General features: G+C 38.7%; 1 protein-coding gene across 6 annotated transcripts in view; it reads left to right on the forward strand.

Annotated features, from left to right (window-relative positions):
- Positions 1-23,987, forward strand: part of FBXO10 (F-box protein 10) — a 97,781-nt gene that overhangs the window by 45,030 nt on the left and 28,764 nt on the right. For 5 of the 6 annotated variants that reach the window (XR_013170329.1, XM_077147663.1, XM_077147666.1 and 2 more), the window contains one exon: positions 21,277-21,867. The exons of the other annotated variant lie outside the window; for it this stretch is intronic. Coding sequence is in view for 4 of the 5 variants with exons in the window: in XM_077147663.1 (XP_077003778.1) it covers positions 21,277-21,867 (591 nt within the window). In the remaining variant the exon portion in view is untranslated. The remainder of the gene's footprint in view (positions 1-21,276; positions 21,868-23,987) is intronic. 6 annotated transcript variants of the gene reach the window in all.

The raw sequence follows: 23,987 nt of genomic DNA on the forward strand, positions 1-23,987 counted from the left end.
TTGACATTGATACCAGTGGGATCATTCATTTTTCTGCCAAAGATAAAGTCACAGGATGTGAGCAGCAGATTGTGATCCAGTCTTCTGGCGGGTTAAGCAAAGATGATATGGTTAAAAATGTAGAGAAGTATGCTGGGGAAGACTTGATAAAGAAGGAATCAGTTGAAGCAGTTAAGAAGGCTGAGGGAATCATTCATGATGCAAAGACAAAGATGGAAGAATTCAAGAATCAATTGCCTGCAGATGATGCAACAAGCTAAAAGAAGAGATTTCCAAGATGAGGGAGCTCCTGGCTCAAAAACAGGAGAAAACATAAGACCGTCTGCACCCTCCCTTCAGCAGGCATCGTTGAAGCGCTTTGAAATGACATACAAAAAGATGGCAACTAAGCGAGAAGGCCCTGGAAGTTCTGGATCTGGGGAACAAAAGTAAGATCAAAAAAATGAGAAATGGGTGGGCCACGGTGGTTCAGCAGGCAAGAATGCTTGCCTGCCATGCCAGAGGATCCGGGTTCGAGTCCGGTGCCTGCCCATGTAAAAAATAAATAATAAAAAAAGAAAGAGAAACAATAGTCACAGTAAACTTTGGAGCAGAAAGGAGAACATACTCTGACGCTTGGGAATGAAGGAACTTCCAGAGCAGAAATGGGCAAACTTCAGTCCTTACTGTGTTTTTGCAATATTCTATATATAGTTTCCTTAATGTGTAAATTTAGTGACCATTGGCTAATGATAATTTAATGAACGATAATTCCAACAGTATTCACAATGTTCTGTCCCTAGCCTATCATTTTCCAGCTACATGTAGAAGTGGAGAGGACAATGTATTAATCATTATAAAAACAACATTATCTTGTGCTGAAAAAAAGAAATGAGATACCACTGTATACCTACCAAAATGATAAAATTATGAAGACTAACAACAACAAACGTTGGTAAGGTTCTGGAGCCACTGGTTCTTTTATGAATTGTTGGTGGGAATGTAAAATAATACAACTTTTTGGAAAACGGACCAGCTTTTATACCCCTGTGTATTTACTCAAGAAAAATCAAAACATATGTCCACAAAAATCCTTATATATGAATGTTCACAGCAAAATTATTCATAATGACACAAAACTGAAAACAGTTCAGTTGTCCATCAATAGGAGAATTTTTAAAACTGTAATATATTAATAGATTATACAATGTAATATGACTCAGTAATTAAAAGGAATGAATTGCTGATACATGTGACAGCATGGATTGAATATCAAAAATATGATGATGAGCATGAGAAACCTTATACATACTGCATGAATCCATTTATATGAAATTCTAGAACACACTAAATCAATCTATAGTGGAAAAAAATTAGAATAGTGGATTCCTCTTGAAGTTGGAAGTAAGAATTAACTGAGAAGAGTCATAAGGAAATTTTCTGGAGTGACAGTAATAATCTGTTATTTGGTAGGAAATTGGATTACAAAGTCGAATGTATTTGTTAGAATTTTGCAAATATGCACTTTAATTTGTGTCTTTCTTTGAATAAAAATTTTACACTAAAAGAAAAAATGTAAACAAATACTGAACTCTAGTTAATGATATGCATTTGAAGTATTTAAGGGAAAGTGTGCTGATGTCTGCATTTTACTAGAAATGTGTCGAAAATTTCCAGCTAAAGAGATGAGTAGATGAATAAATATATAGTAAGCAAGTATAGTAAAATATTACTGGTAGGAGAAGATGGTGGCTTAGTAAGATGCGCGGGTCTTAGTTCCTCCTCCAGAAAAGCAACTAAAGAAACAGAAACAATACGAAACAGCTCCCGGAGCCACAACAGAGACCAAAAAGACAGCATACCCCATTCTGGAACGGCTGAATGGGAATCCGCTGCGGTGAGATACCCGAGGGGTGCGCGTTTTCCCGGCCGGGGCGGCTGGCGACTGGGGTCCCCTCCACGCATGTGGCTCCCCGGTCTGACTGGGAACGTTGGATAGCGGGGCCCTCCCGTCACGCTTGGCGTCTCGGGCCAGCTGGGCAATTAGGACCGGCACTCCCCCAAGCCATGGCGGCCAGCGACCCCCGCCTCCACGTGCGGTTTCCCGGCCGACTGCCCCGCAGACAGACGAGCGCCACGAGCGCCACCTACTGGGCAGGAAAAGAAAAACAGAGCCCAGAGATTTCACAGAAAAACCTTTCAACCTGCTGGGTCCCACACCCAGGGAAATCTGATCAAATGCCCAGACACCAGCAGAAAATAATGGATGACGCTCGGAAAATTGAAGATATGGCCCAGTCAAAGGAACAAACCAATAGTTCAAATGAGATACAGGAGCTGAGACAACTAATGCTGAATATACGAACAGAAATGGAAAAACTCTTCAAAAACCAAATCAATAAATTGAGGGAGGACATGAAAAAGACATGGGCTGAACAAAAAGAAGAAATAGAAAATCTGAAAAAACAAATCACAGAACTTATGGGAGTGAAGGACAAAGAAGAAAAAATGGAAAAAACAATGGATACCTACAATGGTAGATCTAAGGAGACAGAAGCTACAATTAGTGAACTGGAGGATGGAACATCTGAATTCCAAAAAGAAACAGAAACTATAGGGAAAAGAATGGAAAAACTTGAGCAGGGAATCAGGAAACTGAATGACAATATGAAGCGCACAAATATACGTGTTGTGGGTGTCCCAGAAGGAGAAGAGAAGGGAAAAGGAGGAGAAAAACTAATGGAAGAAATTATCACTGAAAATTTCCCAACTCTTATGAAAGACCTAAATTTACAGATCCAAGAAGTGCAGCGCACCCCAAAGAGAATAGACCCAAATAGGTGTTCTCCAAGACATTTACTAGTTAGAATGTCAGAGGTCAAAGAGAAAGAGAGGATCTTGAAAGCAGCAAGAGAAAAACAATCTGTCACATACAAGGGAAACCTAATAAGACTATGTGTAGATTTCTCAGCAGAAACCATGGAAGCTAGAAGACAGTGGGATGATATATTTAAATTACTAAAAGAGAAAAACTGCCAACCAAGACTCCTATATCCAGCAAAATTGTCCTTCAAAAATGAAGGAGAAATTAAAGCATTTATAGACAAAAAGTCACTGAGAGAATTTGTGACCAAGAGACCAGCTCTGCAAGAAATACTAAAGGGAGCACTAGAGTCAGATACGAAAAGACAGAAGAGAGAGGCATGGAGTAAAGTGTAGAAAGAAGGAAAATCCGATATGATATATATAATACAAAAGCCAAAAAGGTAGAGGAAAATATTATCCAAACAGTAATAACACTAAAAGTTAATGGACTGAATTTCCCAATCAAAGACATAGAATGGCAGAATGGATTACGACCCAGCAATACCACTGCTAGGTATCTACTCAAAGGACTTAAGGGCAAAGACACAGACGGACATTTGCACACCAGTGTTTATAGCAGCATTATCTACAATTGCAAAGAGATGGAAACAGCCAAAATGTCCATCAACAGAGGAGTGGCTAAACAAACTGTGGCATATACCTACGATGGAATATTATGCAGCTTTAAGACAGACTAAACTTATGAAGCATGTAATAACATGGATGGACCTAGAGAACATTATGCTGAGTGAGTCTAGCCCAAAACTAAAGGACAAATACTGTATGTTCCAACTGATGTGAACCGACATTCAAGAATCAGCTTGGAATATATCATTGGTAACAGAGACCAGCAGGAGTTAGAAACAGGGTAAGATAATGGGTAATTGGAGCTGAAGGGATACAGACTGTGCAACAGGACTAGATACAAAAACTCAAAAATGGACAGCACAATAATACCTAAGTGTAATGTAACTAGGTTGGAACACTGAATGAAGCTGCACCTGAAATATGGTTTTTTGTTTGTTTGTTTGTGTGTTTGTATCTTTTGTTTTTGTTTTTTTATTTTCCTTTTTATATATATATACTTTTTTTATTAGTATTATTATTTTAATTATCTTCTCTATATTAACATTCTATATCTTTTTCTGCTGTTTTGCTAGTTCTTTTCCTAAATCGATGCAAATGTACTAAGAAATGATGATCATACATCTATGTGATGATACTAAGAATTACTGAGTGCATGTGTAGAATGGAATGATTTCTAAATGTTGTGTTAATTTCTTTTCTTTTTTTTGATAAAAAAAAAGTTAAGAAAAAAAATATTACTGGTAGAAGAATATTGATAGTGTATGTGTGTGCTCACTATAAATTCTTTCAGCTTTGTAATATTTTGAAATTTTTATGATAAATGTTAGGAAAATATAGAGGAAAACTGAATTCATTTTTAAATGAGCAACAAAAAAACTTTGAAGGTCAAATCCCAAACAAAGTATAAGAAAAAAGAGAATTGGGAAGAGACTAATATCTGCACAGTCAGTGAAAACATTCCAGGAAGATATGCTCAAAAAACTAATCAGTTTTTGTATATATGTTATTTTTCACAAAGAAGAAAAAACATTTTTTTTATTAATTAACGGAAAAAAAGAAATTAACCCAACATTTAGAAATCATACCATTCTACATATGCAATCAGGAATTCTTAACATCATCACATAGATGCATGATCATCGTTTCTTAGTACATTTGCATCGGTTTAGAAGAACTAGCAACACAACTGAAAAAGATATAGAATGTTAATATAGAGAAAAAAATAAAAGTAATAATAGTAAAAACAAAACAAAACAAAAACCTATAGCTCAGATGCAGCTTCATTCAGTGTTTTAACATGATTACTTTACAATTAGGTATTATTGTGCTGTCCATTTTTGAGTTTTTGTATCTAGTCCTGTTGCACAGTCTGTATCCCATCAGCTCCAATTACCCATTATCTTACCCTGTTTCTAACTCCTGCTGAACTCTGTTACCAATGACATATTCCAAGTCTATTCTCAAATGTCGATTCACATCATTGGGACCATACAGTATTTGTCTTTTAGTTTTTGGCTAGACTCACTCAGCATAATGTTCTCTAGGTCCATCCATGTTATTACATGCTTCATAAGTTTATCCTGTCTTAAAGCTGCATAATATTCCATCGTATGTATATACCACAGTTTGTTTAGCCACTTGTCTGTTGATGGACATTTTGGCTGTTTCCATCTCTTTGCAATTGTAAATAACACTGCTATAAACATTGGTGTGCAAATGTCCGTTTGGGTTTTTGCCCTTAATTCCTTTGAGTAGATTCCCAGCAATGGTATTGCTGGGTCGTATGGCAATTCTATATTCAGCTTTTTGAGGAACCACCAAACTGCCTTCCACAGTGGTTGCACCATTTGACATTCCCACCAACAGTGGATAAGTGTGCCTCTTTCTCCGCATCCTCTCCAGCACTTGTCATTTTCTGTTTTGTTGATAATGGCCATTCTGGTGGGTGTGAAATGATATTTCATTGTGGTTTTGATTTGCGTTTCTCTAATGGCCAAGGACATTGAGCATCTCCTCATGTGCCTTTTGGCCATTTGTATTTCCTCTTCTGAGAGGTGTCTGTTCAAGTCTTTTTCTCATTTTGTAATTGGGTTGGCTGTCTATTTGTTGTTGAGTTGAACAATCTCTTTATAAATTCTGGATACTAGACCTTTATCTGATATGTCATTTCCAAATATTGTCTCCCATTGTGTAGGCTGTCTTTCTACTTTCTTGATGAAGTTCTTTGATGCACAAAAGTGTTTAATTTTGAGGAGCTCTCATTTATTTATTTCCTTCTTCAGTGCTCTTGCTTTAGGTTTAAGGTCCATAAAACTGCCTCCAATTGTAAGGTTCATAAGATATCTCCCTACATTTTCCTCTAACTGTTTTATGGTCTTAGACCTAATGTTTAGATCTTTGGTCCATTTTGAGTTAACTTTTGTATAGGGTGTGAGAGATGGGTCTTCTTTCATTCTTTTGCATATGGATATCCAGTTCTCTAGGCACCATTTATTGAAGAGACTGTTCTGTCCCAGGTGAGTTGGCTTGACTGCCTTATCAAAGATCAAATGTCCATAGATGAGAGGGTCTATATCTGAGCACTCTATTCGATTCCATTGGTCGATATATCTATCTTTATGCCAATACCATGCTGTTTTGACCACTGTGGCTTCATAATATGCCTTAAAGTCAGGCAGCGCGAGACCTCCAGCTTCGTTTTTTTTCCTCAAGATGTTTTTAGCAATTCGGGGCACCCTGCCCTTCCAGATAAATTTGCTTATTGGTTTTTCTATTTCTGAAAAATAAGTTGTTGGGATTTTGATTGGTATTGCATTGAATCTGTAAATCAATTTAGGTAGGATTGACATCTTAACTATATTTAGTCTTCCAATCCATGAACACGGTATGCCCTTCCATCTATTTAGGTCTTCTGTGATTTCTTTTAGCAGTTTTTTGTAGTTTTCTTTATATAGGTTTTTTGTCTCTTTAGTTAAATTTATTCCTAGGTATTTTATTCTTTTAGTTGCAATTGTGAATGGGATTCGTTTCTTGATTTCCCCCTCAGCTTGTTCCTTACTAGTGTATAGAAATGCTACAGATTTTTGAATGTTGATCTTGTAACCTGCTACTTTGCTGTACTCATTTATTAGCTCTAGTAGTTTTGTTGTGGATTTTTCCGGGTTTTCGACGTATAGTATCATATCGTCTGCAAACAGTGATAGTTTTACTTCTTCCTTTCCAATTTTGATGCCTTGTATTTCTTTTTCTTGTCTAATTGCTCTGGCTAGAACCTCCAACACAATGTTGAATAATAGTGGTGATAGTGGACATCCTTGTCTTGTTCCTGATCTTAGGGGGAAAGTTTTCAATTTTTCCCCATTGAGGATGATATTAGCTGTGGGTTTTTCATATATTCCCTCTATCATTTTAAGGAAGTTCCCTTGTATTCCTATCCTTTGAAGTGTTTTCAACAGGAAAGGATGTTGAATCTTGTCAAATGCCTTCTCTGCATCAATTGAGATAATCATGTGATTTTTCTGCTTTGATTTGTTGATGTGGTGTATTACATTAATTGATTTTCTTATGTTGAACCATCCTTGCATACCTGGGATGAATCCTACTTGGTCATGATGTATAATTCTTTTAATGTGTTGTTGGATACGATTTGCTAGAATTTTATTGAGGATTTTTGCATCTATATTCATTAGAGAGATTGACCTGTAGTTTTCTTTTTTTGTAATATCTTTGCCTGGTTTTGGTATGAGGGTGATGTTGGCTTCATAGAATGAATTAGGTAGTTTCCCCTCCGCTTCGATTTTTTTTGAAGAGTTTGTGGAGAGTTGGTACTAGTTCTTTCTGGAATGTTTGATAGAATTCACATGTGAAGCCGTCTGGTCCTGGACTTTTCTTTTTAGGAAGTTTTTGAATGACTAATTCAATTTCTTTACTTGTGACTGGTTTGTTGAGGTCATCTATTTCTTCTTGAGTCAAAGTTGGTTGTTCATGTCTTTCCAGGAACCCGTCCATTTCCTCTAAATTGTTGTATTTATTAGCGTAAAGTTGTTCATAGTATCCTGTTATTACCTCCTTTATTTCTGTGAGGTCAGTAGTTATGTCTCCTCTTCCATTTCTGATCTTATTTATTTGCATTCTCTCTCTTCTTCTTTTTGTCATTCTTGCTAAGGGCCCATCAATCTTATTGATTTTCTCATAGAACCAACTTCTGGCCTTATTGATTTTCTCTATTGTTTTCATGTTTTCAATTTCATTTATTTCTGCTCTGATCTTTGTTATTTCTTTCCTTTTGCTTGCTTTGGGATTAGTTTGCTGTTCTTTCTCCAGTTCTTCCAAGTGGACAGTTAATTCCTGAATTTTTGCCTTTTCTTCTTTTCTGATATAGGCATTTAGGGCAATAAATTTCCCTCTTAGCACTGCCTTTGCTGTGTCCCATAAGTTTTGATATGTTGTGTTTTCATTTTCATTCGCCTTGAGGTATTTGCTAATTTCTCTAGCAATTTCTTCTTTGACCCAGTCATTGTTTAGGAGTGTGTTGTTGAGCCTCCATGTATTTGTGAATTTTCTGGCACTCTGCCTATTATTGATTTCCAACTTCATTCCTTTATGATCCGAGAAAGTGTTGTGTATGATTTCAATCTTTTTAAGTTTGTTAAGACTTGCTTTGTGACCCAGCATATGGTCTATCTTTGAGAATGATCCATGAGCACTTGAGAAAAAGGTGTATTCTGCTGTTGTGGGATGTAATGTCCTATAAATGTCTGTTAAGTCTAGCTCATTTATAGTAATATTCAGATTCTCTATTTCTTTATTGATCCTCTGTCTAGATGTTCTGTCCATTGATCAGAGTGGGGAATTGAAGTCTCCAACTATTATGGTATATGAGTCTATTTCCCTTTTCAGTGTTTGCAGTGTATTCCTCACGTATTTTGGGGCATTCTGGTTCGGTGCATAAATATTTATGATTGTTATGTCTTCTTGTTTAACTGTTCCTTTTATTAGTATATAGTGTCCTTCTTTGTCTCTTTTAACTGTTTTACATTTGAAGTCTAATTTGTTGGATATTAGTATAGCCACTCCTGCTCTTTTCTGGTTGTTATTTGCATGAAATATCTTTTCCCAACCTTTCACTTTCAACCTATGTTTATCTTTGGGTCTAAGATGTGTTTCCTGTAGACAGCATATAGAAGGATCCTGTTTTTTAATCCATTCTGCCAATCTATGTCTTTTGATTGGGGAATTCAGTCCATTAACATTTAGTGTTATTACTGTTTGGATAATATTTTCCTCTACCATTTTGCCTTTTGTATTATATATATCATATCTGACTTTCCTTCTTTCTACACTCTTCTCCATACCTCTCTCTTCTGTCTTTTTGTATCTGACTCTAGTGCTCCCTTTAGTATTTTTTGCAGAGCTGATCTCTTGGTCACAAATTCTCCCAGTGACTTTTTATCTGAGAATGTTTTAATTTGTCCCTCATTTTTGAAGGACAATTTTGCTGGATATAGGAGTCTTGGTTGGCAGTTTTTCTCTTTTAGTAATTTAAGTATATCATCCCACTGTCTTCTAGCTTCCATGGTTTCTGCTGAGAAATCTACACATAGTCTTATTGGGTTTCCCTTGTATGTGATGGATTGTTTTTCTCTTGCTGCTTTCAAGATCCTCTCTTTCTCTTTGACCTCTGACATTCTAACTAGTAAATGTCTTGGAGAACGCCTATTTGGGTCTAATCTCTTTGGGGTGCGCTGCACTTCTTGGATCTGTAATTTTAGGTCTTTCATAAGAGTTGGGAAATTTTCAGTGATAATTTCTTCCATTAGTTTTTCTCCTCCTTTTCCCTTCTCTTCTCCTTCTGGGACACCCACAACACGTATATTTGTGCGGTTCATATTGTCCTTGAGTTCCTGGATACCCTGTTCAAATTTTTCCATTCTTTCCCCGATACTTTCTGTTTCTTTTTGGAATTCAGATGTTCCATCCTCCAAATCACTAATTCTATCTTCTGTCTCTTTAAATCTATCATTGTAGGTATCCATTGTTTTTTCCATCTTTTCTACTTTATCCTTCACTTCCATAAGTTCTGTGATTTCTTTTTTCAGTTTTTCTATTTCTTCTTTTTGTTCAGCCCATGTCTTCTTCATGTCCTCCCTCAATTTATCGATTTCATTTTTGAAGAGGTTTTCCATTTCTGTTTGTATATTCAGCCTTAGTTGTCTCAGCTCCTGTATCTCATTTGAACTATTGGTTTGTTCCTTTGACTGGGCCATATTCTCAGTCTTCTGTGCGTGGACCGTTATCTTCTGCTGGCGTCTGGGCATTTAGTCAGATTTCCCTGGGTGTTGGACCCAACAAGGTTGTAAGATTTTTCTGTGAAATCTCTGGGTTCTGTTTTTCTTATCCTGCCCAGTAGGTGGCGCTCGTGGCACACGTTTGTCTCACGTATTTGGAAGGGATCCCCCTGGTCACTGTTCTCCGCAGCCTGGGGATTTCTGATCCAATTCTCTCAGTTGGTCCGGGGGGCCGCGCGTGGTGGGGGCGTCAGCCGCCGCGGCTTGAGAGGACCCTGTGGCTTCTTTATTAATTCCCCTATTGGTGTCTGGTTGGACCCAGTCCCTGCCACTGTCGGAACTTCCCTCCTCTTCCTGGAGGGGTGTCGGTCGCCGGCCGCATCGGCCCGGGGAATTCGCCACCGGACCAGGAAGCCGCCCACGGGAGAGGGGCGTCGGTCGCCGGCCGCTGCGGCCTGGGGAATTCGCCACCGGACCAGTAAGCCGCCCGCAGGGGAGGGGCATTGGTCGCCGATCACCGCGGCCTGGGGAATTCGCCACCGGACCAGGAAGCCGCCCGCGGGGGAGGGCCACCGCGGCTTGGGTAGCCCTCTGATCTGAGACTTGTAGCCAGTCCAGGAAGCCACCCGCAAAAGAAGGGCGCCGGCCGCCGCGGCTTTTGAAAACTTGCCTCTCCGAGACTCTCAGCTGGCCCGGGAAGGAGGGAGGGAGGAGCTCCGGCCGCCACAGCTGTCGCTGCTCGGGGAATCGCGTGCCGCTCGGGGATCTCACCGCAGCAGAGTCTCGCAGTCAGACTAGCCAGTCCAGACTGGGGTACGCTGTGTGTCCATTCCCTGCCGTGGCCCCGGGAGCTGTTCTGCACTGTTTCTGTTCACCTAGTAGTTGCTCTGGAGGAGGAACTGTCTGTTCTTGCCACAGTTGGAGATGGACTTGCTGAAAGCAGAGAATGACAGGCTGAAGGTAGCCCCAGGTCCCTCATCAGGCTCCACTCCAGGGCAGGTCCCTGGATCATCTGCTTTATCATCCCCTCGCCGCTCCCTGGGTCTTGCACTCACCCATTCTTTCAGCCCAAGTCTCACAGATACAGGTACTCTAGAGGAAGTCTCCTTTTGCAAGTGCTCTCTCCTGGCCAGCCACTTTCCAATTTTGAAATTGGGCTAATCTAAGCATGAGACTTTAGAAAAGTCGCTAATGGCCCTAAGACTCTCTTTCCACATAAATCCGAAGTGATGCTCACAGAAGGTGCTATCTGCCAGAAAAAAAACATTTTTTCTAGCCTCCTGTGTTTTGGAGCAGCTAGAAGGAAAAATCTGAAATAATGAAATGGTAACCCATAACAAGTCTGTTCTGTATCTACTTGTTGAAGTCCACTTTGAAAATCACTGCTTTTTCATTCTTTTCTGTGTATATGTTATATTTAACAATAAAAAACATTTAAAAATAAAAGAGTATAAACAGCCCCAAACTTAAGCTTATAGTATTCAAAAATGATGTGATTTCCACCAGTAAATAGGATTTTACCAGAAACATACTGTTAGTGTGGCTTTGCTTAGTGGCGCAGCTTGCTACTTTGAACATTTGTTGTTAACACAGCTGAGGAGGAAGAGAACTGTAACATACTATTTCCAGATTATCTGAAAGACATTTATAAAATGATACAACATGATAGAACAACATAAGTGAGAATTAGAAAACCTTAGAAAGAAGATGGCAGAACTGAAGAAAGAATTAAAGACAACCAACCCAACAGAAATAAGTATCTCTAATACCCGGATTGTGGTCTTGAAATAGTGCTTTCATTAAAAGAAACCAGTTCAGGGCGGTGCAATGGTGACTCAGTGGCAGAATTCTTGCTTGCCATGCCAGAGACCCTGGTTTGATTCCTGATGCCTGCCCATGCAAAAAAAAAAAAAAAAACAGAAAGAAACCAATACAAAAATTTGCTCAAAATGATGACCTTTTCAACAGATAGTGCTAGGACAATTACATATCCAGAGGGGGGGAAAAATGACTTCAGCTGAAAACTTATACCTTGCTCAGTTGACTCAAAATTAATCATATAAAATGTAAAACTATAAAACTTTTAGGGAAAAAAAACAGTTGAAATCTTTGCAATCTAGGGTAGACAACTCTGAGGTTGCAAAGGTCTTTTCCTGTCTTTACTTCTCATAGCTTTCATCTTTAAGTCTACAATCTATCTGGAGTTAATGTTTGTGTATGGCGTGAAGTATGAGTTTAGGTTCATATTTTTTCTCCATATAGATATCAAATTGTTCTGGAACCATTTCATGAAAAGGCTTTTCTTTATCCATTGATTTTTACTGATACTTTGTCAAAAATCAATTGACTAAGGTAGAGACAGAAAGTAGAGTACAGATTACCAGGGTCAGGGGAGAAGAAATGAGGAATTAATGCTTAATGAGTGTGAGGTTTCTGTTTGGAGTGATGGAAACGTTCTGTTCATGAGGGTAGTACAACATTGTGAATTTTATCAACACTACTGAATAGTTTACTTAGGTGTGATTCAGATGAACATAGTTACACTGTATTAATGTCTCCATGATTTAAAAAAAAGAGATACTAAGCAGAATGGCAATTGAATGTATTACATGATTTTGGACTAGATGTAATAATGGAGGAGAAAAGTCTCAAAAGGACATTACTGGGACATATGAAAAAACTGAATCATGAACTTTGTATCCTTGTTCTTAGAAAATGTACATGGAATCACTAAGTGTTTAAGGAGCATCAAGTATATAACCCATCCTAAAATAGATAGATGGATGGATGGATACATAGAATAAAGGGCAAATTTGTCAAAATTCAAGTTGGTGGATCTGGGTATCTGGGAGGAGGGGGTATGTTGGAGATCTCTGTTTTTGTATTACTATTTTAAAAAAATTTTTTATTAATAAAACCAACATACAACACAAACATTGTTCTCTTTTTTAATTTAATTTTTTAATTTTTTTTAAAACATACAAAAGCTAACATTCTTACCATATGATAGTTCTGTTCTTGGTACAATCAGTAACTCACAATATCATGCCCTACTCAAGGTCCCATGTACTTTAGGTGTTCAATTGAACTGTCCACATAATTTCTATTAGAAAATGCACTAGTCAAAATATAAATTTTGTACCAAATAAACATTTCTTGCTTTAGTCTCACATAGAAGTTGAAGTTTAAAAATATGAATTACCCTTCAATATTGACATTCCTTTGTTCTTCCTCATGCAAAAACATTTTTAAATTTGTACATTTAGTCACTATCATTGTACACTCTAGGCATTCCTAGATTATACCATCTTAGTCTTTATTGTCTATCTTTCCTTCTGATTTCATTTGTGTCCCCAGGCCTCCTCCCTCTATCATTCTCACATTCGGCTTCATACAGTATACTAACATTATTGTATTACAGTTAGGTAGTATTGTGTATCCATTCCTGAATTTTTACAACCAGTCCTGTTGTACAATCTGTATCCCTTCAGCTCCAATTACCCAATATCTACCCTATTTCTATCTCCTGTGGTTAACTGAAATTCCGCATGTTCATTCATTAATGTTAGTTCGTATCAGTGAGACCATACAGCATTTGTTCTTTAGTTTCTGGCTAATCTCACTCAGCATAATGTCCTCAAGATCCATCCATATTGTTACATACTTCATAACTTTATTCTGTCTTACAGCTGCATAATATTCCATCGTATGTATGTAACCACAGTTTGTTTAGCCATTCGTCTGTTGATAGACATTTGGGCTGTTTCATTTCTTGGCAATTGTAAATAATGCTGTTATAAACATTGGTGTACAAGTGTCTGTCTGTGTCCTTGCCCTCATGTCCTCTGAGTAGATACCTAGCAGTGGTATTGCTGGATCATATGGCAATTCTATACTTAGCTTCCTGAAGAACCACCAAACTGCCTTCCAGAGCAGTTGTACCATTTTACATTCCCACCAACAGTGGATAAGTGTGCCTCTTTCTCCACATGCTCTCCAGCACTTGTCATTTTCTGTTTTATTGATAATGGCCATTTTCACTGTTTGCAGATGATACGATACTATATGTTGAAACCTCGAAAAATCCACAGCAAAACTACTAGAACTAATAAATGAGTACAGCAAAGTGGCAGGTTACAAGATCAACACTCAAAAATCTGTAGTGTTTCTATACACTGGTAATGAACAATCTGAGGGGGAAATCAAGAAACGAATTCCATTTATAATTGCAACCAAAAGAATAAAATATTTAGGAATAAATTTAACTAAAGAGACAAAAGAATTATACAAAGAAAGCTACAAGAAATTGTTTAAAGAAATCCCAGAAGACCTAAATAAATGGAAGGGCCATACCATGTTCATGGCTTGGAAGATTAAATATAGTTAAGATGTCAATTCTCCCTAAATTGATTTACAGATTCAGTGCAGTACCAATCAAAATCCCAACAACTTACTTTTCAGAAATAGAAAAACCAGTAAGCAAATTTATCTGGAAGGGCAGGGTGTCCCAAATTGCTAAAAGTATCCTGAGGAAAAAAAAAATGAAGCCAGAGGTCTCACGCGGCCTGACTTTAAGGCATATTATGAAGCTACAGTGGTCAAAACAGCATGGTACTGGCATAAAGATAGATATATTGACCAATGGAATAGAATAGAGTGTTCAGATATAGACCCTCTCATCTATGGACAATTGATCTTTGATAAGGCAGTCAAGCCAGCTCTCCTGGGACAGAACAGTCTCTTCAATAAATGGTGCCTAGAGAACTGAATATCCATATGCAAAAGAGTGAAAGAGGACCCATATCTCACACCCTATACAAAAGTTAGCTCAAAATGGATCAAAGATCTAAACATTAGGTCTAAGACCATAAAACTGTTAGAAGAAAATGTAGGGAAATACCTTATAAACTTATACTTGGAGGCAGTTTTATAGACCTTATACCCAAAGGAAGAGCATTGAAGAAAGAAAGAAAGAAATGGAAACTCCTCAAAATTAAACACTTTTGCGCATCAAAGAACTCCATCAAGAAAGTAAAAAGGCAGCCTACACAATGGAAGACAATATTTGGAAACGACATATCAGATAAAGGTCTGGTATCCAGAATTTATAAAGAGATTGTTCAACTCAACAACAAAAAGACAGCCAATCCAACTACAAAATGGGAAAAAGACTTGAACAGATGCTTCTCAGAAGAGGAAATACAAATGGCCAAAAGGCACATGAAGAGATGCTCAACTTCCCTGGCCATTAGAGAAATGCAAATCAAAACCACAATGAGATATCATCTCACACCCACCAGAATGGCCATTATCAACAAAACAGAAAATGACAAGTGCTGGAGACGATGTGGAGCAAGAGGCACACTTATCCACTGTTGGTGGGAATGTCAAATGGTGCAACCACTGTGGAAGGCAGTTTGGCAGTTCCTCAAAAAGCTGAATATAGAATTGCCATATGACCTGGCAATATCATTGCTGGGAATATACTCAAAGGACTTAAGGGCAATAACACAAACAGACATTTGCACACCAGTGTTTATAGCAGCATTATTTACAGTTGTAAAGAGATGGAAACAGCCAAAATGTCCATCAACAGTCGAGTGGCTAAACAAACTGTGGTATATACATATGATGGAATATTATGCAGCTTTAAGACAGAATAAAGTTATGAAGTACTTAACAACATGGATGGACTTTGAGGATATTATGCTGAGTGAGATTAGCCAAAAACAAAAGGACAAATACTGTATGGTCTCACTGATATGAACTGACATTAGTGAATAAACTTGGGATATTTCGTTGGTAACAGAGACCATCAAGAGATTGAAATAGGGTAAGATATTTGGTAATTGGAACTGAAGGGATACAGATTGTGCAACAGGACTGAATATAAAAACTCAGAAATGAACAGCACAATACTACCTAATAGTAATACAATTATGTTAAAACACTGAATGAAACTGCATGTGAGAATGATAAAGGGAGGAGGGTTGGGGGCATAAATGGAATCCGAAAGAAAGATAGACGATAAAGATTGAGATGGTATAATCTAGGAATGCCTAGAGTGTATAATGATAATGACTAAATGTACAAATTTAAAAAATGTTTGTGCATGAGGATGGTCAAAGGAATGTCATTACTGCAGGGTGCTGAAAATAGATGGTAATATTTTGAAATTTCAACTCATGTGTGAGACTAAAGCAAAAAATATTTATTTGGTACAAAATTTATGTTTTGACTAGTGCATCTCCTAACGTAACTTATGTTGATAGCTTGATTGAACACCATAAGTACTTGGAATCTTGGGTAGGACATGAGATTTTGTTGGTTTGTCCAGAGTAATGCCCCGATGAATCCCAGAGTGATTTGATCAGTGAGTGGAAAAGTATTTGCGAAGTCCCCTTCAGGGAGTGGTGAGAATGGGGAGAAATTCACCTTCCCCAAGTCGAATTCTTGATATTCTCACAGGCAGTGTGGACAACCAAAGCTATAGGCTGAGCCCCCAGTCTTGGGGTTCATTCATATGAAACTTAACCCTGCAAAGGATAGGTCAAGTCTACTTAAAATTTAGGCCTATGAGTCACCCCCAGGAGAGCCTCTTTTATTGCTCAGATGTGGCCTCTCTCTCCAGCCAACACAACATGCAAATTCACCACCCTTCCCCTGTCTATGTGGGACATGACTCCCAGGGGTGTGGACCTTCCTGGCAACGTGGGACAGAAATCCTAGAATGAGCTGAGACTCAGTATCAAGGGATTGAGAAAAACCCTAGAATGAGCTGAGACTCAGCATCAAGAGATTGAGAAAACCTTCTTGACCAAAAGGGAGAAGAGGGAAATGAGACAAAGTGTCAATGGTTGAGAGATTCCAAACAGGGTCTAGAGGTTATCCTGGAGGTTACTCTTACACATTAAGTAGATATCACCTTGTTACTCAAAATGTGGTGGAGAGGCTGGAGGGAACTGCCTGAAAATGTAGAGCTGTGTTCCAGTAGCCATGTTTCTTGATGATGAGTGAATAATGATATAGCTTTCACAGTGTGAGTGCATGATTGTGAAAACCTTGTGTCTGATGCTCCTTTTTTCTTCCATGTCAACAGACGAGTATAACATATGGAATAAAAATAAGGAATAGGGGGAACAAATGTTAAAATAAATTTAGTTTGAAATGCTAGTGATAAATGAAAGCGAGGGATAAGGGGTATAGTATGTATAATCTTTTTTTTTTGTTATCATTTTATTTCTTTTTCGGTTGTCTTTTTCTTTTTCTGAATTGATGCAAGTGTTCTAAGAAATGATGAATATGCAACTATGTGATGATATTGAGAATTACTGATTATGTATGTAGAATGGAATGATATGTTAATGTTTTTGTTCTTAATTTTTTAAATTAATAAATTAAAAAGTTTAAGTTTCTCAGCTGAGCATCCTTATGCATTCACTCATATGATTTTTCATATGATTATGTAAAATCCTTAATATTCTGAGTCTGCTTTTATTGACTAACTTTTTTTTTAACTGTGGGTCTTATTTTCTTGCTTCTTCATATGTCTAATACTGTTTGATCCTATGCAGAACATTGTGGGTGATAGGTTGAGAGTCTAAATTATGTTGTTTTTTTTTTAAAAAAAAAAAAAAAGTTGAGTTTTATTCTAACAGGCAGTTAAATTACTGGCAGAACATTTTGATGCTATTAGACTTGTTTTTAGTCTTCAAATTTGAAATTTCTGACATACTCTTCTGAGTGTCATTGTGAGCACTGTATTATCTAGCCTGGAACTCCAAAATCTCACAGCTGTGCATGATCTCTAGCATCATCTCTTAGCTCTCGGTCTCACAGCAGGTGATCTCTGCTAGATATGATGGATGAAATCTTGCCCTATGTATGTGCAGACCAGCCCTCAGCCAGGAAACTGCCCACCTACCCCTGCCCCACTTTGTGCCCCTCTCTCCATTCCAGCTCTTTAGCAGCACAGGATTCAAATATGCCTGCTCAGTGAAACTACCACTCTGCTTGAACTCCACTTCCCTATATCCTAGTGGGCACCGTCCTCCAGAACAAAAGCTAGAGCAGTCATGGTGCTCACATCCTGTGTTCCTTTTCTTGTAAGATTGCAGTTGCACACAGCTTGTTCAGTACATGAAAGCAGTTGCCGCATGTATTTTATCCAGCTTTATAATTGTTTATAAGTAGAATCCAGTTCCAGTTATTCTGGCATGGTCTTGAAGTGGAAGTCAGGGTTCAATTTTAAACGTGAATTTTTGGTATCTGTGGAACATCAAAGTAGAAATGCCCAGCAGGCAATTGGCTAGTCACATATGGAGCTTAGAAGAGTCTAGTGGAGCTGGAGATTCAGATTTTGTAGTAATGCTTTTATAGTGATATTTGAAGCCAAGGGAATGGATGTGATCATTCAGCTAGAGAATAGGTAGGTAATGAGTAGAAGAACCTTTTTTCTCTTAAAAAGTCTGAGAAGGGGTCACTAAAGAAGTAGGGGAATAGCTAGTAGACATCAATGTCACAGAAACCACCATGAATAAATGAAGGAGATAAAATGGAGTTCATTTGTGGTTAAAATGTCAGGAGCCCAGCTTTTCTCTGTAATGTTTAACAGTCCAGAGCTCAGCTTTTCCCAATGCTGCTGAGAGCTCATTAAATTCTTAATGGCCTTGAAAGTTCACATTTCATATTTGTATGAATGTATGTTTACACATAGCAACATGACCCTTTCCTGCTTTCACTCTGAAAAACAACTTAAAATATTTCAATTTGAAGCTCTTAATATATTTCAACTCCAAACCTACTCAATAAAATTAAATTGCAAAAAAAAAAAAAACCTTCTTATTGGGTAATCATTATAGAAAATCTACATACCTGGGCTCCAATACTAATTTGTAGAATTAAAACCATACCAGCCTTGAGGAAACTCAGAATTTCTTCCAGACATAATCACATGTCTGTGCTTCTTTTCTTTTGAGAGCTCAGATAACTGACAGGTATGATCATCATTTTCATAGAATTGATAGAAAACTTCCTGTAGCCTTGATTCTTGAAGATGACTGTATAACTATATAACTTTTACATTTTGATTGTGTGATTGTGAAAACCTTGTGTCTGATGCTTCTTTTATCCAGGGTATGGACAGATGGAGTAATAAATAAATAAACAAATAAGGATAAAAATAAATAATAGGGGGAGATAAAGGATAAAAATTGGGTAGATTGAAATACTGTGGGTCAATGAGAGGGAGGGGTAGGGGGTATGTGATGTATAAGTTCTTTTTTTTTTTTCTTTTTGTTTCTTTCTGGAGTGGTGCAAAAATCCTAAAAATGATCATGATGAAGAATACACAACTATGTGATATTGTGAGCCATTGATTGTATAATATGGTTGGACTTTACATGTGTAGATATTTCTTCAGCAAAAAATGTTTTTAAAAAGAAAAGAATGGAAACACTAAAAAAAAAAAAAATTGAGAGGAAAACCAAGGCCCTAGAGAGGTTAACAACTTCTTAATCAAAGTCAGTTGTGGAGTCTCCCCTGTTTCTATTTGGTATGTCTAGAGACTTTATACTATTTCAGACTTGGAAGTTGCTCTAGATCATCTAGCTCAACCCTACATGGTTTTTAGGTGGGGGATCTGAGATTATAAAGAAGTTGTAAGTAGGTTAAATAATGGAAATTCAGTGAAGTTAGCTTAATTAGAAAACAGAATTTATTATAATACTGTAGAGATATCTGATGGTATTCAAAGGGCAAGCAAGTGTGCCAGTTTGAAAGGATTTATGTACCCTAGAAGAGCCATGTTTTAATCCTAATCAGTCTTGTGGGAGCAACAGTTTCTTCCAATTCTTATTTAGTACTATAGGTTGGAAAGTTGATTAGGTTATCTCACGGCGATGTGACTCAATCACTTGTGCGTATTAAACTTGATTATATGGAGGCGTGTCTCTACCCATTCTATGTGGGTCTTGATTAGTTTACTGGAATCCTATAAAAGAAGACATTTTGGAGAGAGTTCCTTTTGAGAACAAGGACAGAGCTGCAGAACCACAACAGAATGACGAGATACAGAATGACAGAGTCTACAGTCAGAGACCTTTGGAGATGAAGAAGGAAAACACCCCTGGGGGAGTTTCATGAAACAAGAAGCCGGAAGAGAAAGCTAACAGACTTTACCATGTGTCCTTCCAGCCGAGAGAGAAACCGTGAACTTCATCAGCCTTCTAGAACCAAGGTATTTTTCCCTGGATGCCTTGGATTGGACATTTCTATAGACTTTCTTTACTTGGTCTTAGAACTGTAAACTTGCGAGTTATTAAATTCCCCTTTTTAAAAGCCATTCTGTTTCTGGTATATTGCATTCAGGCAGCTAGCAAACTAGAACAGCAAGTATAAAGCTAAGCTTCCAAACTAGACTGGAGCACTGTAGATCAAGATTCCCTTGGCTTAGCCCTTTCCTCCTCTGTGTCTCTTATTCATTCTCTCAATGTAGAACAGCTTCTTCAGTCTGCGCCCAACCCCAATCCAGGGAGAAATGGTTACCAGCAACTATTTCTGCATTTACAGTTTGCTCTTCCACTCAAGAATTCAGCCTGATTCTAGAATCGAAACTCATATTTCCCTGGAAAAAGTCTCCATGACCCAGTTGGAACCATTCAGAATATAATTAATTGAAGCCAAGGGAATGGGCTAACTTGATTCTACATACACGGCTGATGGGAGCCCCACTTCTGTAATCATGGTGTAAATCATTGATAGGAGAAGCAAGGCTGCAGATGGCCAAGCAGCAAGCCCAGTAAACTTTTAGGATACTAGGGTTATAGCGATAACCAGTGACAGAGCCAGGACCAAAACCCATAGCGCCTGACCCAGCAGCAGTCTTTCCAGGGTCTGTACATATGGTGGAATAGTGGTAATTATTTGATCTGGAAACATGGGAAAACAGACAGATGAAACACTCACTGCCTTGGTTCTCATTCCTTTTGATGTGAAGAGAGAAGTCCCTTTCTTGAAGTCTAGAGGATTGAGCTACAGCCAGCCAAAGGTAGGTCCCCTCTGTATTAGTCCAAACTCTTTAAGTTACAGGTGACAGAAACCCAAATCAAGCCATCTTAAGCAAAAAGAGAATTTATTGGAAAGCCAATGCGATAGCTCACAGACTTGAAGAAGAACTGCAGATACCACCTTCAGGAATCAGTACCACGAAGGCACACCTGTGCACATATATTTTCTTTCTCTTTTTCACTTTAAATCTTTCATCTCTGTTTCTGCTTGACTGAAAAAACCTCAAGGTTTTTTCCACAAGGGAACCTGGCTACCAGCAGCTCTGGGATCATGTCCTTATGGTATCTAACCAAAGAGAAAAGAGAGTTTTCCCTGCTAATTCCAGGGGAAAAGATCCCAGAAAAGGATTCTGAATGAGGGGATAGAGTACTCTGATTGGCTGGGCTTGTTCACTTTCTCATCCCTGGGAGATGCCCAGCGATGTGTTAAAGAAGGGAGACTGGAAGCAGGGCAGACAACAAACCTTTTTTATTTTGTGTTTGTCTCACAGGTGATCATGGAAGCTGGCGGCCTCCCCCTGGAGCTGTGGCGCATGATCTTAGCCTACCTGCACCTTCCTGACCTGGGGCGCTGCAGCCTGGTATGCAGAGCCTGGTATGAACTGATTCTTAGTCTCGACAGCACCCGCTGGCGGCAGCTGTGTCTGGGCTGCACCGAGTGCCGCCACCCCAACTGGCCCAACCAGCCTAATGTGGAGCCTGAATCTTGGAGGGAGGCCTTCAAACAGCACTACCTTGCCTCCAAGACATGGACCAAGAATGCCTTGGACTTGGAGTCCTCTGTCTGCTTTTCTCTGTTTCGCCGGAGAAGAGAACGGCGTACCCTGAGTGTCGGGCCAGGCCATGAGTTTGACAGCCTGGGAAGTGCCTTAGTCATGGCCAGCCTATATGACCGAATTGTGCTGTTCCCAGGTGTGTACGAAGAGCAAGGTGAAATCATTCTGAAAGTGCCCGTGGAGATCATAGGCCGTGGGAAGCTGGGTGAGGTGGCCCTGCTAGCCAGCATTGACCAGCACTGCTCAACCACACGCTTCTGCAACCTCATCTTCATGCCGGCCTGGTTCTCACCTATCATGTATAAGGTGGGTGTGTCTGCATCCGATGGATGGCTTTTACAGCCCTGGGCCCTCACCCCAGGCGCTTGGTCCCCTCTCGATGGGCTTGTAATCCCTTGTTTGTTGGAATTGAAAATTTGGTAATTACTCTAATATGTACACTCTTGAGTTCTGAACAACTGAAAAATAGACACAGAGTTCAGTAGAGATCACAATGTTCTCCTTTATTCTTGGCAAAGCTGGATTAAAAATTAGGCTTAGACTCAAGGCTAAAATTGCTTCTTTCTTCTTCTTTTATAAACTGGACCAGCAGCCATAGGTGGAGCAGCTAGGTGGGAAAGTCAGGTTCAGGGATCAGAAAACACAGGGGCTCCTCATGGCAGTCCTGGCCAGAGGGTGAGCCAAAGAGAGGAAAGGCCGTGCAGGGCCAATGACCTTCAGTATGGGACTCTTCCCTGGGGAAGAGTCAAGGAAAATCAGGCTTTTACCAGGATTAGTCACCCCTGAAGCGGTGACTGGAGAGAGTGTCAGGAAATATTAGTACAACATCACTCCTTCCAGAGCAGAGGTTATATTGAGGTATAGGTGGCTGCTGGCATATCAGTCCACAGCTTACATTGCCTGGATTATGATCCTAGTCATAAGAAGTATATTGCCACCACTACTACCAGTAACAACTTAATTGTCTCCCATTTTTGTAATAATCATCACACCACCAGTCATTTGTTATTCACTTGGTATGTGTCAGGTCTATGCTGTATAGCTGCCATCTCCCTCTATCCCCATGAGACGGATAGTGCTGTCTGATTTTATAGATATGGAAAAAGGCTCTGCAAGATTAAGTGACAAGAGTTAGAGAATAGAGCCAGAACCCAAAACCTGTATTCATAACCTACGTAACTTCTCATCTGTGACCTCATTTGATCCTCACAACAAACATTTGTGGTAGAAAGTGTAGATGAGGTATATAAGGGGGAACTGAAGCTCAGAGACCAGCATTAAGTAACTTTCTCAAGTGGGTAGTTAGTGAGGTTAGGACTCAAAGTCCAGATCTTCTAATTCTAAGTTCTTTTAAATTACATCATGCTGGCTGCCTTGAAAGCTTAGAAGCCTGCTTTTTCATCCTAGAATGTTGAGCTTCTTTTGAACTGTCCTCTGGACTAAAAAGTAGATTTTGTTTCTAGAAAAAGCACTCTCCTAGACCCTTCAGCTTTCAGTGCACATTTATTGTTAGGGAGAGATATTAATTTCAGCCCTTACTTTTCCCCCAGAAGTGAAGCCATAGATCTTCAAGGGATAGAGCCTGGCCTTAGATGTATGTGTAGCTTGGTGTTTGGCGTTTATTAGTGCTCAGACCATAATTGCCTTTGTTTTTTATTGTTTATTTTTTATTGATATATATATACATATACCATGTACTCATCCACAGGGTACAATCAGTGGCTCATAGTATGATCAGATAGCTGTGCATTTATCATAATCAACTTTTTTTTTTCATTTTTTTGTGAAGACTAACATATATACAAAAAAGCAATAGATTTTAAAGCACAGCACAACAATTAGTTATAAAACAAATTTCAGAATTTGGTGTGGGTTACAATTCCACATTTTTACTTCTAGCTGCTCTAAGATACTGGAGACTAAAAGAAATATCAATATAATGATTCAGCAATTATACTCAATTGTTAAACCCTGCCTTCTCTGTGTAACTCCAGCATCGCCTTTGATCTCTCTCCCACTCTTTAGAGGTATTTGGGTTATGCCCATTCTTTTTCATGTTGGAAAGGGCTGTCAATAATATGGGATAGGGGGATGAAACTAGTTGATGTTCTAGAGAGGCTGGCCCCTCTGCATTTCAGGACTTACCTGGTCCAGGGCTCCACATAATTGCCTTTTCACTAAAAATTATTAAAGAAATGAAAACTAGTGAATCTTTGGAGAAAACATAGGGGCCTTTCTTGTAGTTTCACAGCAATATCTAGTGACTTCTAAGGAGAACCCTAGCAGTGGCTGTATCTCCAGAAAGCTGACTTTTATCTACAGAGGACCAAGTAAGAGAAAATGGCCTTCAATTGCAGCAAGAAAAATTTAGGTTATCCATAAAGAAGAACTTAGAGAGGGTAAGGGGAGTTAAATTCTGAAACAAA

This window comes from Tamandua tetradactyla, chromosome 2 (genome assembly GCF_023851605.1).
Source record: "Tamandua tetradactyla isolate mTamTet1 chromosome 2, mTamTet1.pri, whole genome shotgun sequence".
NCBI lineage: Eukaryota > Metazoa > Chordata > Mammalia > Pilosa > Myrmecophagidae > Tamandua > Tamandua tetradactyla.